Raw genomic sequence first — 18,457 nt, forward strand, 5'->3', positions numbered from 1 at the left:
GGAGCATACCACTGAAATGCTGCGGGAGTGGGCCGTACCCGATGTAGAAAAGCAAAGATGTCTAACAGAGAGCCTCAGTGGCCCAGCATTAGGTGTAATTCGCACTCTGAAGCTCATTGACCCCGGGGTCAGTGTGAAGGACTGCCTAGAGGCCCTTGATAATACCTTTGGGAGCATAGAGGGCACTGAAGACAGTTACTGTAAATTCCTTAATTCCCAACAGCAAAGGAGTGAGAATATTTCAGCCTATATACAGATGCTGGAGAGACTGCTTCAGAGAGCTTTTATGAGGAGAGCAGTGACTGCTGAGCAGATGGATCAGACCAGACTGGCTCAAGTTGTAAGAGGGACTCAGTATCAGAACCCGATCCTACTTCATCTCCAACTAAGAGAATGGCAGGAACATCCCCCAAGTTACTCCCAGCTGATAAAGGAGGTCAGGGAAGAGGAAGAAAGGCAGGCGGCCAGCGAGTGTTGGGAAGCCCAAACATTGGAACCAGCCAGCACAACGCCACTGCAAATGGCCAGCGTACTGATGGTGAGCACCACAGAGGAACTTGCCCAACAAATGCAGGTCCTGATGGAACTGATAGCTGAGCTGCAAAGCACCATTGACCAAGCTAAGATTTCCAAGAATAAGGAGCCTCAGACTGTTACAATGGAGAAGTCAGTATCTAGAGCCAACGTCCCACCTTGGCGAAGGGGGAAAGGACAATTCTTTTGCTACCGGTGTGGTCAGGATGGGCACAGTGCTGCTAAGTGCCATAAAGAAGAGAACCCCTCCTTAGTGTATGAAAAGCTGAGGATCAGTTGGGAGAGATCCAGTAGCTGCCAGAAGGTCTGGGGACGGAGACCACCTAAGCCTACAGGATTTGAAGATTCCCCCAGAAGAGACCGTCCAGCTGAGATCCCTGCAAGACTGATAGGGCCTCGAGCAGAGGTCATGGTGAGGATTGAAGGGGCGGAGTGTAAAGCCGCGCTTGACACTGGATCTCAAGTGTCTATTATATTTCAGTATTCTACCAACAGATGCTTAGGCACCTGCCTATACAGCCACTGACTGGCATTGGTCTGTGTGGCCTCAGCATGGATGAATACCCTATCAAGGGCATGTCATAGTGCACCTGGAATTCCCAGAGGAGGCTGCTGGGGTAAGGGAAGAGGTAGAAACAGCTGCCTTAATATGCCTTGACCCTAAATGGGACCTCTGATGTGTCTGTGCTGATAGGGACCAACTCCAGTCTCTTCAAGGTGCTCGCAGATTACTGCAGACGACGGGCTGGGGACCAGTACCCGAGTACCATGATGACCCATACACTTTGTGCTGGAGCCCATAGGAAGATTGAGAGCGCTAAAAAGGAGACAACTGAGCTACCGATTGGGGCACTGAAGTACATGGGCACAACCTCCTTATAGTGCCTGCAAGGATGGAACAAGAAGTGCTTGTCATGAGTACCAGGCTGAAAGGCAGTAAAGGGGCATTAGCAATGATAGAGCAGCTGGTTGAAGGAGAGCTCCCGGAAGGAGTGCTGGTCCCCAGTGGAGTCATAACTCTACCTGCTGAAGCCCAGGAAAAGGTGACTATACTGATTGCTAATTAAACAAGTCGAGATGTTGTTGTGAGGCAAGGACAAAAGATAGCCGAACTCTTCAAGCCTGAATCAATTGTAAAATCCCAGTGCGAGACTCAAGTTTCAACAATTGAACCAGCAAAGTTTGACTTTGGAGATTCACCATTGTCCGAGGAGTGGAAAGATCACCTGAGGAGGAAACTTAGTGAAAGATCCAAGGTGTTCTCATTGCATGAGTGGGATGTGGGATGTGCAAAAGGACTAGAGCACAACATCAGACTACATGACTCTCGACCTTTCAGAGAGAGAACTAGGAGGCTTGCTCTCTCCAAGATGGAAGATGTGCGACAACATCTTCAAGAGCTGGCTGCAAATGGCATCATTACAAAGTCCCACAGCTCATACGCCTCACCCATTGTGGTGGTCCATAAAAAGAATGGGAAAGTCCAGATGTGTATTGACTACTGCACCCTAAACCGCCTTACTGTGGTTGACCAGTACACAATCCCTTGAGTCCAAGATGCCTTAGACTGTTTGCTGGGGAGTCAGTGGTTCTCTGTGTTGGATCTTCAGAGTGGATACTACCAGATCCCTCTGGGTGAAGAAGATAAGGAGAAGACAGCCTTCATCTGCCCATTAGGGTTTTATCAGTTTGAACGCATGCCCCAAGGGATTTCTGGAGCAGCTGCCACATTTCAGCATCTTATGGAGAAAGTTGTGGGAGATATGAATTTACTCCAAATGTTAGTTTATTTGGATGACCTGACTGTGTTTGGAAGAACTTTGGAGGAGCATGAAGAAAGATTTCTTAAAGTGTTTGATAGGTTGGAGGATTATGGTTTGAAGCTTTCAATTGACAAATGCTAGTTCTGCAGGACCTCGGTGAAGTATGCGGGTCACATCGTCTCCCAAGAGAGTGTGAGTACTGATCCTGATAAAATGGAAGAACTCACTACATGGCCACGTCCAAGCAACTACAGAGAAATCAAGACCTTCCTTGGGTTTAGTGGCTGCTACCGCAGATTTGTGAAAAACTATGCTACAATCTTACCAGGAGATATCAGTCCAGCAAGAACAAATCTAAGACCAAGAATAAGAGGTCTTCCGTGCAGAGACACTATGGCCCCTTCAAACCCTTTGGGCCACAGTGGGATGAGAGATGTGAAAGAGCTTTTCGAGAAATCACTACTTGCCTAACTCATGCCCCAGTCCTAGTCTTTGCTGACCCAAGCAAGCCATTTATCCTGCATACTGATGCAAGTTTGGAGGGTCTGGGAGCAGTACTGTACCAGGAGGTGGAAGGCAAGTGTAAACCTGTAGCCTTTGCCAGCCGAGGACTGTCTGGTAGTGAAACCCGCTATCCCACCCACAAGCTGGAGTTCTTGGCCTTGAAATGGGCCATCACTGAGAAATTTCTAGACTACTTGTATGGTGCTCAGTTCCAGGTGTGGACGGAAAACAACCCACTGACTTATGTGTTAACAAGTGCTAAACTGGATGCTACAGGGCAAAGATGCGTGGCCGCTTTGGCTAGCTATGACTTCAGCATTCAATACTGATCAGGGAGAAGCAATGTAGATGCAGATGCACTGTCCAGTCGTCCACAGGCACCAGGAGTTGCTGTGATATCCATGGATGGAGTGAGAGCTATTTGCAGTGTGAGTCGCCGAGAGCCAGAGGCCCATGAGAGCCTTCATGGATGTGTTGCTGAAGCTTTGGGCCTACCCCCTGAATGCGTGCCTTCTGCTTCAGTGAACTATATTGCTTTGGACCAATCTCTCTTGCTCATGCTCAATGCAGCTGACTGGCAGGAAGCTCAGCTGCAAGATATTGACATTCATGATACATTACTTGCCAAAAGGGAGGGGTGAGGCTCAGCTGCGGTTGTCCCACCTACCCTAGAGGGCAAACTACTATTGAGGGAACGGACCAAACTAAAACTGATTCAGGTAGTGCTTCACTGCATGACCACAGACCCTCTACAAAAGCAACAGAATCAACTAGTGCTGCAGAAAGAGTACAGAGCCCTGGCCATGAGGGTCCTGCATGATGACTTTGGACATTTCGGGATGGAGAGGACCCTGGAACTTATTCGCAGTGGGTTCTATTGGCCCCGGATGGCTGAAGATGTTCACAGGAAATGTGAGACCTGCGCTCGATGTGTTCAAAGGAAAACTCTGCCCACGAGGGCCACATATCTGAAGAACATCACCAGCAACAAACCTCTGGAGCTGGTTTGCATTGATTTCTTTTCTTTAGAGGTGGACAAAAGGAATATTGGGAACATTCTAGTAGCGACCGACCATTATACGCGATATGCGCAGGCATATCCCACACATGATCAGAAGGCCACTACTGTTGCTCGAGCACTGTGGGAAAAATATTTCTCAGTTTATGGATTCCCAGCCCGGATACACTCAGATCAGGGACGAGACTTTGAGAGTCATCTTCTGAAGGAGGTGCTAAGGATAGCAGGAATTAAAAAGTCGAGGACAACGCCTTATCACCCACAAGGTGATCCTCAGCCAGAGAGGTTCAGCTGAATCCTGTTAGATATGTTAGGGACTTTGCAGCCAGAGCAGAAGGCAACCTGGAGCCAACATGTCGCATTTCTGGTGCACGCCTACAACGCCACAAAGAATGACGCTACGGGAGTCACCCCATATCTCTTGATGTTTGGGCGAGAACCAAGATTACCCATAGGCCTGTGCTTTGGTGTATCCGAGGATGGAGATAGTTATGAAACTCACCAGCAATATGTATCCCGACTATGAGAAAAGCTGTGGGCTGCTTATCACTTAGCTACATCAGCAGCTCAGAAGAATGCAGGCAACAAACATCGATATGATGCTAGGGTACATCTGCAAGAGCTCCAGCCAGGGAACAGAGTCCTGCTGCGAAATTTGGGTATTGCTGGCAAACATAAGATAGCTGACAGATTAAAGGCAATACTTTACTTGGTGATGGAAAAGCTAGGAGACCTGCCGGTCTATAAGATCAAACCTGAAGAGGGTCCAGGGCAGACAAAGACCATGCATAGAAACCTTTTGCTCCCTGGGGGGGAATTGGTAGGTACTGCTTAAGAGATGGGCCACAACAGGGCAACTGGGCAGAAAGAAGGTGCTGTATCAAAGCCGCCTTCCAACGTGGACAGCCAGCCCCCTGCAGCTAACCTACCCCTAGTCAGCACATCTGAGAGTGAGTCTCAGGAGGAAGACACAACCATGGTGTATACTGGGATGAAGACAAGAGTTCAGTCTCGATTGGCTGAATCAAAAGAGAGCACCTCCTCTTCTGTCCTAAACCCTATGGCAGAAGTATTTAGGCCCATTCCTGACACTCCCGAGCCACTGGTGGGACCCCCATGTGATGACATACACAGGTTATTGGACAGTAGCGACATACAGATGGAAGATAACCTGAGCACCTTCGACCTAGAAATGCAGGGGCCTATGCCAGTATCCGAAGGGAACTCACAGAAAACCTCCCCATCTGTCACTCAGGAGGATGTCCCCTCTACCACAGCAACAGAGATTCTCAATAGGCGAGACAGGATAATAAGACCAGTGAAATAGTAAACTTACGATGCACCTGGGGTGACTAGTGAGAAGCCTATACATTTAGCACACAGGTTTGTGGAAGCTAAGGTGGGCTATCTGAGGCCCTTTGGAGGGGACCAGTGAGTTGCTATAGTAGGGAATGTGATTTGTCGAGATGACAAATTCTCGGCTGGGGGGAGGACAAAAATGTAACCCTTCTGCCCCTCTGAGTTAGCAGCAACAAGGGCCGGGTTCAGTATCCAGGGGTTACGTTTCAATAACACAATGCATAACCAGCTTGAGCCCCCACCCAGTGACCTGGGACACTTACATACCACCCCCCCGGGCGCCTCTAGGAGGCAATACTTCCCCTCTCGTAAGCACGGATTCTGAGTGTAGCAAAATCCTTTTAATAAAGGAGGGAAACAATGTGGCATCACATTGGAAAAACACCACAAACAGGATTATAACACAAACCATAAGCAAAAACCCACCTCCAAATATGTTTGGCAATGTCCTTTCCCCCTTAGGGTCTTAAGTCCAATCACCCCAAAGTCCAACAACTTGAAAGTCTCTGCTCAGTGCCGCCTCAGAGTTCAAAAGTTTATCTGCAGAGTTTTACCACTCCCAGCCTGGGTGGAAATGGGGCGGGGCCCACACAGGGTGTTAAGAGGCACCTTACGTGGGCCAGAGCCAACAGCTCCGCCTCTCCATGGAGTTATGCTGCAGCCTTCACCATGACCAGCTCCACTCCACCAGCTGTGCCGCGCCTCCAGCCGACCTGTGAGCCACGCCAGCCATCCCCGCAAACTGCTCCACTCCGCTCACTGTTCCATGGACTGCTCCAACATGCTGCAAACTGCTCCACTCTGCCAGCCACTTAGCGATAGATCTTCAGGCTCCCCCACTAGTTAACACAGCACTCAGTGATCTCAGCTCAGCTCTTTTAGTGTTTTCAGCTTGTAGTAGGGGAGCCCTGGTGCTGGTGCACCACTGGCCCAACGTGAATTCAGCTCAGCTGCCTCTAGATGGATTCCTAATGGAATCAAAATTAGCTCTACTCTTTAACAGTGGAGAGAGGAGGCTGTGCAATTGGTGTTCCAGGCCCTCAAAAGGGGCCCATACCATCAGGTACACACACCACTCTCCAACCTCTCTCCATTCACTAGGTTTTGGAACCCATGTCCCTTGTCTAGCAAGTACTACTTAACTGAGGTTGAGTCATCTCTGTCATAAAGCAGTTTCATAGTTCCTCATTCACATAATCAGGGTGACAACACTTTATTCCTCTTGCCCCAATAACAAAGAAATTGGGGATCCCAGAGCTGTCAAAATAATTATCCCAGGCTGCCGGGGGCTATACTAGGTGGAGTGGGTGTGCCAGTGCAAATACCTGAAATTCCTTTCCACCTTCTCTGAAATTCTTTTCACATTCCCCATAATTCACCACCAGATGTCAGGATAGAGCTCATCCTGACTCTACTTACACCATCATGACCTATTTCCCAGGGTATAGAAGCATTTTCTTGATGGCCATCTTGACATCTTTATTCCTTAGCGTGTAGACTATAGGATTGAGAGTTGGAGTCACCAGAGTATACAAGGTGGCTATAATCTTGTCCCTGTTGAAGGAGTAGCTAGAGGCTGGCCGAATGTAGGTGTAGATGACAGTGGAGTAATAAAGAGATACTACAATGAGGTGGGAGGAGCAGATGGAGAAGGCTTTTCTCTTCCCTTCAACCGTTTTGATCCTCAGGATTGCCCTGACAATGAAGCAGTAAGAGACACATGTCAACAGGAAGTCCCCCATAGCTAGGAAAATGTCCGCCGTGAAGACCATAACCTCGTTTAAATGCACTGAGGTGCAGGAGAGAGCCAGTAGTGATGGGATTTCACAGAAAAAGTGGTTGATAACGTTGAGCCCACAGAAGCTCAGCTGCAGCACGAGGCCAGTGTGCACCCACGAGTTGACCACAGCAATGACTATCATTAGGGCAGACAGGCCCACACATACGGTCTTGTTCATCATGATGCTGTAACGCAAAGGGTGGCAAATGGCCACATAGCGATCATAAGCCATGATGGTGAAGAGCACCATCTCAGCCCCCAAAGACCATGTGAAAAAGTAGAGCTGGACCATGCACCCACTATACGAGAGAGATTTAGTCACAGCCACTAGATTTCCCAGCATATTGGGGATGATGGTGGTGGTGCAGATAATGTCCACCACAGCCAAGTGGAAGAGGAAAAAGTACATGGGCCTGTGGAGCTTGAAACTGGAAAGGATGGCAGCAATGATGAGTAAGTTGCCCAGAAGGGCAACGATGTAGATGGAGAGGAATAGGATGAAGAGTAGGACCTGGAGTTGGGGTTTACTGGAGAGTCCCAGCATGATGAATGTGGTCACGATGCTTTGGTTCTTCATTTCTGGAGCTCCGAAAATTGTTGTTGGTGAAGGCACTAGCTTCTGAAACTTCTCTAGGACTTGCATGGGCAACTCAGGCTGAGATATTCAAAACTTCCTATGGGGTTTAGATGCCCAATTTTCATCTAAATCCCGAGATGCAGAGTTTGTTGGAAAACAGAATTTCCATTCCATGGGAAATACCAATATTTTGGCATTGTTTTTCATGCTGAATTGGGATGAAAAATTGAAATATCATTTTTCTTTATTTATTTTGTGAAAAGTTCTGAAAATTGTCAATTTTAACCGCTCCATATATATGACTGAAAAAAAACTATTGATATATCAAATTTTATTCTGAATTAACCTTTTTTTCTCAAACGACATTAAGATGACACACAAAATAAAATTTTGTTCATAAATCAGCATGTTGATTCAGAGTTTTGATTTTGAATCAATATTCCAAAATAAAAGTTTAATTTTGTTTCAAAAATTCTAAATTAAATTTCATATTTCATGGAAAATTTATTGAAAATCCAATCAAAATGTTCTATTTTAATTAGGAATGCCAACTAATCACAGTTAAATCATGTGATTAACTCAAAAACAAATTAAGTTGTTTAAAAATTAATCTTGCCTATTTGAGTTTTAATTGCACTGTTAAACAATAATAGTATACCGATTTACATTGATGATAAATATTTTTGATGTTTTACATTTTCAGATATATTGATTTCAATTACAACACAGAATACAAAGTGTACGGTGCTCACTTTATATTATTTTTATTACAAATATTTGCACTATAAAAAGAAACAAAAGAAACAGTATTTTTCAATTCACCTCATACAAGGACTGTAGTGCAATCTCTTTATTGTGAAAGTGCAACTTACAAATGCAAATTTTTTTGTATATAACTGCACTTAAAACCAAAACAATGTAAAACTTTAGAGCCTACAAGTCCACTCAGCCCTACTGCTTGTTCAGACAATTGCAAAGAGAAACAGGTTTGTTCACATTTACAGGAGATAATGCTGCCTGTTTCTTATTTACAGTGTCACCTGAACGTGAGAATATGCGTTCCCATAGCACTTTTGTAGTTTGCATTGCAAGGTATTTAAGTGCCAGATATGCTAAACATTCATATGCTCCTTCATGATTTGACCACCATTCCAGAGGACATGCTTCTGCGCTGATGACACTTGTTAAAATAAATAATGCACTAAATTAATTTTGTGACTGAATTCCTTGGGGAAGAATTGTATGTCTCCTGCTCTGTAGTTTTACCTGCATTCTGCCACATATTTCTTGTTATGGCAATCTTGGATGATGATCCAGCATATGTTGTTCGATTTTAGAACACTTTCATTGCAGATTTAACAAAATGCAAAGAAGGTACCAATGTGAGATTTCTAAAGATAGCTACAGCACTTGACCCAAGGTTTAAGAATCTGAAGTGCCTTCCAAAATCAGAGCAGGATGAGGTATGGAACATGCTGTCAGAAGTCTTAAAAGAGCAACACTCCAATTCGGAAACTACAGAACCCAAACCACCAAAAAATAAAATCAGTCTTCTGCTGATGGTATCTGACTCAGCTGATTAAAATGAACATTCATCAGTCTGCACTGCTTTGAACTGTTATGGAGCAGAACCTGTAATCAGCATGGAAGTATGTCCTCTAGAAAGGTGGTCAAAGTATGAAGGGGCATATGAAAGTTTTGCATATCTGTCATGTAAAATACCTTGCAACATTGGCTAAAACATTGTCATGTGAACACCTGTTCTCATTTTCAGGTGACATTGTAAATAAGATGGGGGCAGCATAAATGTAAACAAACTTATTCATAGATTTATAGACTCTAGGACTGGAAGGGACCTCAAGAGGTCATCGAGTCCAGTCCCTTGCCCTCATGGCAGGACCAAATACTGTCTAGACCATCCCTGATAGACATTTATCTAACCTACTCTTAAATATCTCCAGAGATGGAGATTCCACAACCTCCCTAGGCAGTTTATTCCAATGTTAAACCACCCTGACAGTTAGGAACTTTTTCCTAATATCGAGCCTAAACCTCCCTTGCTGCAGTTTAAGCCCATTGCTTCTTGTTCTATCCTTAGAGGCTAAGATGAACAAGTTTTCTCCCACCTCCTTATGACACTCTTTTAGATACTTGAAAACTGCTATCATGTCCCCTCTCAGTCTTCTCTTTTCCAAACTAAACAAACCCAATTCTTTCAGCCTTCCTTCATAGGTCATGTTCTAAAGACCTTTAATCATTTTTGTTGCTCTTCTTTGGACCCTCTCCAATTTCTCCACATCTTTCTTGAAATGAGGTGCCCAGAACTGGACACTATATTCCAGCTGAGGCCTGACCAGCGCAGAGTACAGTGGAAGAATGACTTCTCATGTCTTGCTCACAACATGCCTGTTAATGCATCTCAGAATCATGTTTGCTTTTTTTGCAACAGCATCACACTGTTGACTCATATTGAGCTTGTGATCCACTATAATCCCTAGATCCCTTTCTGCCATACTCCTTCCTAGACAGTCTCTTCCCATTCTGTATGTGTGAAACTGATTCTTCCTTCTTAAGTGGAGCACTTTGCATTTGTCTTTGTTAAACTTCATCCTGTTTACCTCAGACCATTTCTCCAATTTGTCCAGATCATTTTGAATTATGACCCTGTCTTCCAAAGCAGTTGCAATCCCTCCGAGTTTGGTATCATCTGCAAACTTAATAAGCATACTTTCTATGCCAATATCTAAGTCGTTGATGAAGATGTTGAACAGAGCCAGTCCCATAACAGACCCCTGCAGAATCCCACTCGTTATATCTTTCCAGCAGGATTGGGAACCATTAATAACTATTCTCTGAATATGGTTATCCAGCCAGTTATGCACCCACCTTATAGTAGCCCCATCTAAGTTGTATTTGCCTAGTTTATCGATAAGAATATCATGCGAGACCATATCAAATGCCTTACTAAAGTCAGACAAACTTGTTTGTCTGAGTGACTGGCTGAACAAGAAGTAGAATTGAGTGGACTTGTAGACTCTAAAGTTTTACATTATTTTACTTTTGAGTGCAGTTATGTAAAAAATAATAATATATATTGTATAATATATAATTGTATTTGTAGGTTGCACTTTGACAATTAAGAAATTGTACTACAGTACTTGTACATTTTCCAACAGGAAAAATTTTCAGCTGAAAAATTTCAAATAGCTCAACTGAGAGGACTTTGAATCTCTGCACCTTATCTTTTATGGATCAGTTAGTGAGCATGATACATGACACACACAGATCAATGAGTTACCATGCATCCAAATCCTGAATAGAGCTGGGTGGAATTTTTTGACTAAAACTTTTTTTTTTTGGACTGAAAATGCAGATTTGGGTCAACCAAAATATTATGTATATATCAGTTATTTGCATATCTCTAGCCCTAAGTACCCTCATTTCCCATTAACTGAAATTGCGGTTAAAAGTGCTCACAATTTCTTCTAACTGCAATGATTAGAGTTGATCTCTGTCTCTCTCTCTAATGTTGAAATATTTTTTGTTCTGTAGGGTTTGGGGAAAAAACTCACAATTTTGTATTGATTTTTGGGGGGGAAAAGAATAAATTATTGATTTTTGGAGAGACTGGGTTTGTTCCCCCCCCATCCTCCCCTATTTTCCATAGAGAAAAATGGGGATCAAAAATTATTCTTTGTCAAATCAAAAGCAAAATCTCCACCCAAACATTTGCTTTTTCCCCATAGAAAGTGTCAAACTCCATCACCTTAATTGGTGGTCAGTGGGAGCCAAACTCTTGACTTTTTCAGTGAGCGCCAATTAGAACCTGAACTGACAGGATGGTTTCTTCAACTGCTACTTGGAGTAGATTCATCTTCTGGGGATCAGCCACTTTAGGAGAATCCATAACACACAACGAACAGCAGGCTGCATAATCCCTTAAAGGGTTTTTAAAGTGTAGTTCTGTTCTGGAAAATGATTTGGTAATAGTGCCAGTCATTACAGTAAAAAGTTAGGGGACAGATCCAAAATTAACGTAAATTAAAATATCTCTATTTAAATAATTGAAGCTACTGAATTGTACACAACATGAGGATCTGAGCCAAAAATTCTTCAACCATACCAAATCAAATGGGATATTTTCCACTCCTGTCTTTCAAAATTCTAAAGATTTCTGCTGTTTGTATTTCCTTCTTCAGACATTCATCATACATGGGGCACATGTAAAATGTTCTTGCAGAATTCTTCATTCTAAGCACATAGAATATCTGTGGAAATGATAAATCTCTACAACTGGAATCAATACTGTGTGTGTGTGTCCATTTTACCGCATGCACTATGTGCAACGAAGACAATTTGATTTCATTTCAGATTTAAGACATTTGGAACTTCAGTGTTACGTCTATCTATCTGTCTATCTATCTGTCTGTCTATCTATCTACATTGAAACTCACCAATGGGAAAATATAATTTTCAAATGTAAAGCAGAAATATTCTTCTACATAGCAGCCTGGCTGTCTCAGTACAGTACCTGGCAAAGCGGAGGGCCCTGATCTCAGTCAATTTTTGAGTGGAATCAAAGAAAGAAAAAGGAGGCAGTCTGAATTAATTTTGTTCTATACCATTATGGGCAAAATGTTTTCTAATGGAACTTAATGGCAAAATTTTCATTGACATCAATATAAGTAGCACATTTGGTTCAATTCCTTGCTTATCTACAGATTAAGTAGCTAAGACATTTGACAATCATGCAAACGCTCACATACTAGTTCTGGTTGCTGCTCCTCTTCTCCAATGTCAACTGTGTTGTTAGAGGAAGATTCTATATAGCAATCCCGGGAAACTGTTGATTAGATTAATAATAATAATAGGAGTAATTCCAGTTCTAGCACAGTCTGCACATCTCTAACGTATCCCTTATGCCAACTGTAATTCATCTACAGGGTGCATAGGAGTGGTTAGGCTCAGATGACTTTCCAGACTAATATATAGATCGACGTGGGGATATGTTTCCCCAAAGCAATTCAGAATAATCACTCCAATGCAGGCCCTGTAGGAAAAACAAATACATGTATAAATAAATATGTGTCTGTTTTGATTGGGTGATGGTAAAAAGATGATCCAATGTTACTTTAATATTCAGCATGCATTTTGCTTTGTGATTTCATTCTTTAAAATTATATCTGTTAATAATCATTGGCCTTTAGAGAGGCCTTTTCATCCATAGATCTCCAACAGCGTTATTAAGGATGGTCAGTGTCATTATGCCAATTTTATTGATAGGGAAACTAATGCACACAGAGACTCGAAAGGCAAGTGAAGGAATGAGACCTAGAACAAGATCTGATGATTATTAGGTCAGGGGTTAGTGCTCTATTCACTGGATCATGCTGCCTTCCAGTGCTGGGCCAAAATCTCAATTATTCAAAATCACCTACTAATATTAGGTGTTTCTATTTAGAGTGAAGAACTGACACACTCATAGGGCCAGATTGTTCCAAGAGCCACAACTAGGATGACCAGACAGCAAATGTGAACAATTGGGATGAGGGTGGGGGTAAAAGGAGCCTATATAAGAAAAAGACCCCAAAATTGGGACTGTCCCTATAAAATCGGGGCATCTGGTCACCCTATCCACAAACCCTACTGCTCCCACAGATTTCAAGTTGTAGGTACTTAGCACTGCTGAAACACAGGCCCTAGGTAGAAACTTGATTCTGTGTTATGCTGTGTGCCATAGTGTACACTCAGCAAAATATTGATCTAGACTTCTTTGTGTCTCAGTGATTCTATTCGTAAAGTGGACAAGATGACAGGGTACACCCAACGTCTCTAGAGATCTGAGGAAGAAGGACGTTGCACATGTCCTAAGGAATGGTGCTAAAACAGTGTGGATGGCAGATTTATGTTCTGCAGCGTGAAGGTTGTCATGATGATTATTAATTAGAATAATTAACATCTCTCCCTTTTGTTTAAAGGAAACTCTCCCAAAGAAGCCCCGTGAATGCTGTCTGAATAAATCTGTAGACAGTTTAGGACACACAGTGAGCTGCCCTTTTCATCTCAATTTTGTGTTCACTTTGAAACTTGATGGTTTAAATACCAGTGAGGATGATGATTTTACCAAGAATCAATTTTAGTAAGAAAAGCAATCTCTTTTAGGACCAGGACTACAGCTTGGGGTTGGGGACATAGCTTCAGTATTTCTCCTCTGCACCATCATCAATATCACCTCTGCCATGACTGTAATGGTTGCAAAGTCAAAAACCTCAAAGTTAAGAAATGCCAGGCTTAAGCTTGACTGCACAACTTGATTTTTTTAAGGTTGTTACTTCATCACGCAATGCAAAGTCAATCTGTGGGATGCATTGCCAGGGGATGTTGTGAAGGCCAAAAGTATAAATGGGTTAGAAAAAACAACTAGATAAGTTCATGGAGGATAGGCCCATCAATGGTTATTAGCCAAGATGGTCAGGGATGCAACCCCATGCTCTGGGTGTCCCTAAACCTCTGACTGCCAGAAGCTAGAAGTGGATGATAGGAGATGGATCACTCGATAATTGTGCTATTTTGTTCATTCCCTCTGAAGTATCTCTTCACTGTCAGAAAACAGGGTACTGGGCTAAATGGACCATTGCAAACTTTGTAGAAGTGTGTGTGGGGGGGGGCACTGGTGCCAGAACTGAGGGATCTAGGAGGCCATGCCCCACACTTTTTAACATGGGCATAATTCGGGCAGCTGGTGGCTGCTCCATGCCTCCTCGAGGCTTGCAGTTTGGGGGGGACGATGGCACACTTATGCCTCCCAAACCATGAGCATGTTAAAAAGTGTGTGAGGTGGGCATAGCCTTCTACCCCCTCTCCCAGTTCTGACACCTTTGGCACATGATAGATGGTGCTCATGAATGTTCAGCTATTCAATATTTCCTTTTAACTGCCTCCTTCAAAGTGCAGCCCCAGGCATTCTTAATTATTTAACCAATAAATAACACTTTTACATGGTGTTCTTGTCACTGATATATTAGGGCTCGACTCACCTAGGAACTTAGGTGTGGTAATTTGAACTGGGATTCACGAAGCTTGAGCTAGGCACTCAGGCTCCCCATGCGATGAATGAGAGAGATGGGTGCCTAAGAACATGATTCACGAAAGCCAGTGCTGGTGCTCTGAGGTTCAACCCAGACTAGCAAGGGACAGTATCACTACCTGCCCTGCAACTCTGCATGCCTTCAGTGCTATGCTGCTGTGGCTCACAGACTGGACACTCACAAGTTACAGACAAGCATGCATGTCCTGCCCTGGCTTCCACCACCTCATTGCTTTTCAAAGAGTGAACCTAACACTTTCCCAGTCCCAGATTTACCCCAAAACATGCACAAAATGTGACATCCAGTTGGTATTCCCCAAACTGTGAGTCGCTGTATTACCCCTCTCAGTCACAGCAAGTAAGCTGCTGCTAAGCTGTGTGACAGCAAACTCTCCAGGACTCTGCCAGTCCAAACCTTGCCCAGAAACTAACAATCAGTGAACCCCAGCTCCTGAGTTCCTTGGAGATGTCTCTTTGCCATGTACAGCCATCTCATGAAACACTCCCAGAGGTTACTAAGTTTGTTGCCCCTTTAAAGACACAATATTCTGCAGCTTGTTGGCATAACTAGGGTGAGCACGCTGAACTGGTTTATAGTAAAAGTTAAACAAATTTACTTAACAAATGGACATAGGATTAAGTAATACCAAGGATAAGGAATAAAGATAGAAAGAGTTACAAGCAAACCAAAGAAAAACTATGATTCTAAATGCTAACGTGTGAATTAACAACTTGGACTTTCTTGTTCAAAGAAGGGTTCCTTTCAAAGTCAGTTCACTGGAATGGCTGAACAGACTTTCTGGCCAAGACCTTCACAGATCTCAAAGTGCTTGTTTCCTTTGTCCCTCCAGGTGGAGGATGACTACATAACACTTTCCTTTTTAGTTACATCTTTTCAAAGTTCATAGAGCCTGCCTCAAGAAGTGGGAAGGCTTCCTGGGCCTGCAGTCCCCACTGACAGTTGAGATAGTTAAGTAGCCTTCTTTCCCCATTCACTTTCCTGGGGCTTTGTTTACCTTCCATATAAATGTGCTCCTCTTTGTCTTTGGTCACAGCTTGCTTAATTGACGTTGGAGACAGGTAGATAGGTGCCTTCCTTCCAGTTTGGGAGTAGCCTGTCTTTCTCTCTTTGTTTGGTCACAGACTTTAAAGCATAACATCAGTGAGTAGCCATAGTTCCTCACATTCTGTTCACACAAACATTTCACAATGATATTAACCACCAGTGTGTCATTACCTTTCCCATTATATATTACATGGCACCTCTTCAATACACGTTATGACAACAATGTGGTAGGTGCAGTGAATGTGGTAGGTGCAGTGAATGTGTCAGGTCTAACAAGAGTGATTGACTGAGGATAGGTTTCAGAGTGGTAGCCATGTTAGTCTGTATCAGAAAAAACAATGAGGAGTCATTGTGGCACCTTAGAGACTAACAAATGTATTTGGGCATAAGCCAATGGGCCTCTCAGTCATTCCACTAAGGTAGGTGGCTCCCTGACTAAGCTCGTTAATGGAAAGGACAAGGAGACAGGTGTGTCTTTAGCCCCCACCTCCTCCCAGAAGAAGGAAGAACAGCTTCCTCATATACTTTTTAGCCCAGTGGTTAGTATGGCCACTTGGGGTATGGGATACCCCTGGCTGAAGATGTACTTGAACAATCAGATGAGTGCCCCAACCTCTGGGCTAGAGGAGACCCTGCTTTCAGAGCTCATCAGTAGCTCCACTTTGGATTCAATAATTAAAGTGTCACTGGGCCACAGTGGAGAGGAAGCACCAGCATGAGAATGACTCTATAGCTTGGTGGTTAGTGCCTGGACCTGACATGTGGGAGACTCGCAAATCCCACAGTCCATTCAATCTTTAATTGTTTATCCACAGTAGAATGGCTTCAACAGCAGAGACTGAGAGACCTGTCCCATTACAGAGTATCCCTTAACCCATTGGCTAGTGTATCCTATGTGAATGCTCTAACCATGGAGCTGGAAGTTATGCAGATGACAGACTATTTTGGGTGAGCCTATGTGCAGGGCCAGATCCAGGAAGCAGCCTCTGAGCATGTTTACCAGATTGGGCCCTGCAGGTGAGTTAGGCAGGGGAACACTTATCTTCTGCATGGATCTGGGGCTTAGGCAACTGGACACTGAGAATGGAGTAGGAGTGTGCATGTTCAGATGCAGCAATAGAGGTTCTGGGGAAATTTTACTGCCAAAACTTGGGCGCCAAGTGGTCTTAGGTGCCCATAGTGTTTGGAAACAACTCAGCAGGGGTTTTGTGAATCCCAGGAGCCCTGATTCTGGGACTTAGGTGCCTAAAGTTGGAGCTAGGTACCTAAGTCCACTTGTAAATTTAGTCCCTATAAGTTTTTAAAAATCCTACTAGATGCCTAAATACCTTCAATATCTCACACTAAGTGTTTAATGCATGTTTCAAAATCTGGACCCAGCTGCCTAATCTGCTTAGGCACTTCTGAAAATCCTACTAGAAACAGTATAACCAATAGTGTAACTACTCATATTTTAGATGAAACCCTTCTTGAGCAGCTTCTTTTCACAAATATTCAGATCCAATCACCAAACTCCCAGTCATAATCATAGAATATGAGGGTTAGAAGGGAACTCAGGAGGTCATCTAGTCCAACCCCCTGCTCAAAGTAGGACCAATCCCCAACTAATCATCCCAGCCAGGGCTTTGTCAAGCCTGATTTTAAAAATCTCTAAGGAAGGAGATTCTACCATCTCCCTAGGTAACCCATTCCAGTGCTTCACCACCCTCCTAGTGAAAAAGTTTTTCTTAATATCTAACCTAAACCTCCCCCAATGCAACTTGAGACCATTAGTCCTTGTTCTGTCATCTGCTACCACTGTGAACAGTCTAGATCAATCCTCTTTGGAACCCCTTTTCAAGTAGTTGAAAGTAGCTATCAAATCCCCCCTCACTCTTCTCTTCTGCAGACTAAACAATCTCAGTTCCCTCAGCCTCTCCTCATAAATCAGGTGCTCCAGCCCCCTAATCATTTTTGTTGCCCTCTGCTGGACTCTTTCCAATTTTTCCACATCCTTCTTGTAGTGTGGGGCCCAAAACTGGACACAGTACTCCAGCTGAGACCTAACCAGCATTGAGTAGAATAATACTATCACCTCCTCTGATTTGCACGCTATGCCTCTTTTAATGCAACTCAAAATTGCATGATTTTTTTTTGAAATAGTATTGTATTGTTGACGAATGTTGAGCTTGTGATCCATTGTAACTCCCAGATCCTTCTCAGCAATGCTGCTGCCAAGCCAGTTATCCCCCATTCTATATTTGTACATTTGGTTTTTCTATCCCAAGTGCAGCATCTCACATTTGTCTTTGTTAAATTTCCTTTTGTTGTCTACAGCCCAGTTCTCCAATCTGTCAAGATATGTTCTTTGACAGGCTAACAAGCCTTGTGAAAGGGGGAAGGCAGTAGATGTGATACATATTGACTTTTGTTATTGTCTCATATGACCTTCTCATAAACAAAATAGAGAAATATGGTTGAGATGTACCTATTATAAGGTGGGTGCACAACTGACTGGAGAATAGTACTCTGAGAATAGTTATCAATGGTTCAAAATAGATCTGGAAGGGCATATTGAGGGGGGTCCCTCAGGGATTTGTTCTGAGTCAGGTTCTACTCAAGATCTTTATAAATGATTTGTATAATTGCATAGGGAGTACACTTATAAAGATGCCAATGGTACCAGCCTGAGAGGGATTGCAAGGCCTTTGGAGGACAGGATTTGAAATTAAAATGATCTTCATAAACTGGAGAAATCATCTGAATTAAATAGGATGAAATTCAATGTGG

The 18,457-nt window shown here is 43.5% G+C and overlaps 1 protein-coding gene across 2 annotated transcripts; it reads right to left on the minus strand.

Moving 5' to 3' along the window:
• Positions 1 to 6,608: 6,608 nt before the first annotated feature.
• LOC127031256 (olfactory receptor 13G1-like) lies at positions 6,609 to 17,211 on the minus strand. Of its 2 annotated transcripts, XM_050918012.1 has the most exons (2): positions 17,197 to 17,211; positions 6,609 to 7,529 (listed from the first exon to the last, which is right to left on the minus strand). In XM_050918012.1, exons 1-2 carry the CDS (start codon positions 17,209 to 17,211, stop codon positions 6,609 to 6,611), a joined length of 936 nt encoding a protein of 311 aa, XP_050773969.1. The 2 variants fall into 2 exon arrangements, with proteins under 2 accessions (XP_050773969.1, XP_050773968.1); XM_050918011.1 differs by lacking the exon at positions 17,197 to 17,211 and having other exon boundaries at positions 6,609 to 7,535.
• Positions 17,212 to 18,457: the final 1,246 nt, after the last annotated feature.

This window comes from Gopherus flavomarginatus, chromosome 11 (genome assembly GCF_025201925.1).
Source record: "Gopherus flavomarginatus isolate rGopFla2 chromosome 11, rGopFla2.mat.asm, whole genome shotgun sequence".
NCBI classification, from domain to species: domain Eukaryota; kingdom Metazoa; phylum Chordata; order Testudines; family Testudinidae; genus Gopherus; species Gopherus flavomarginatus.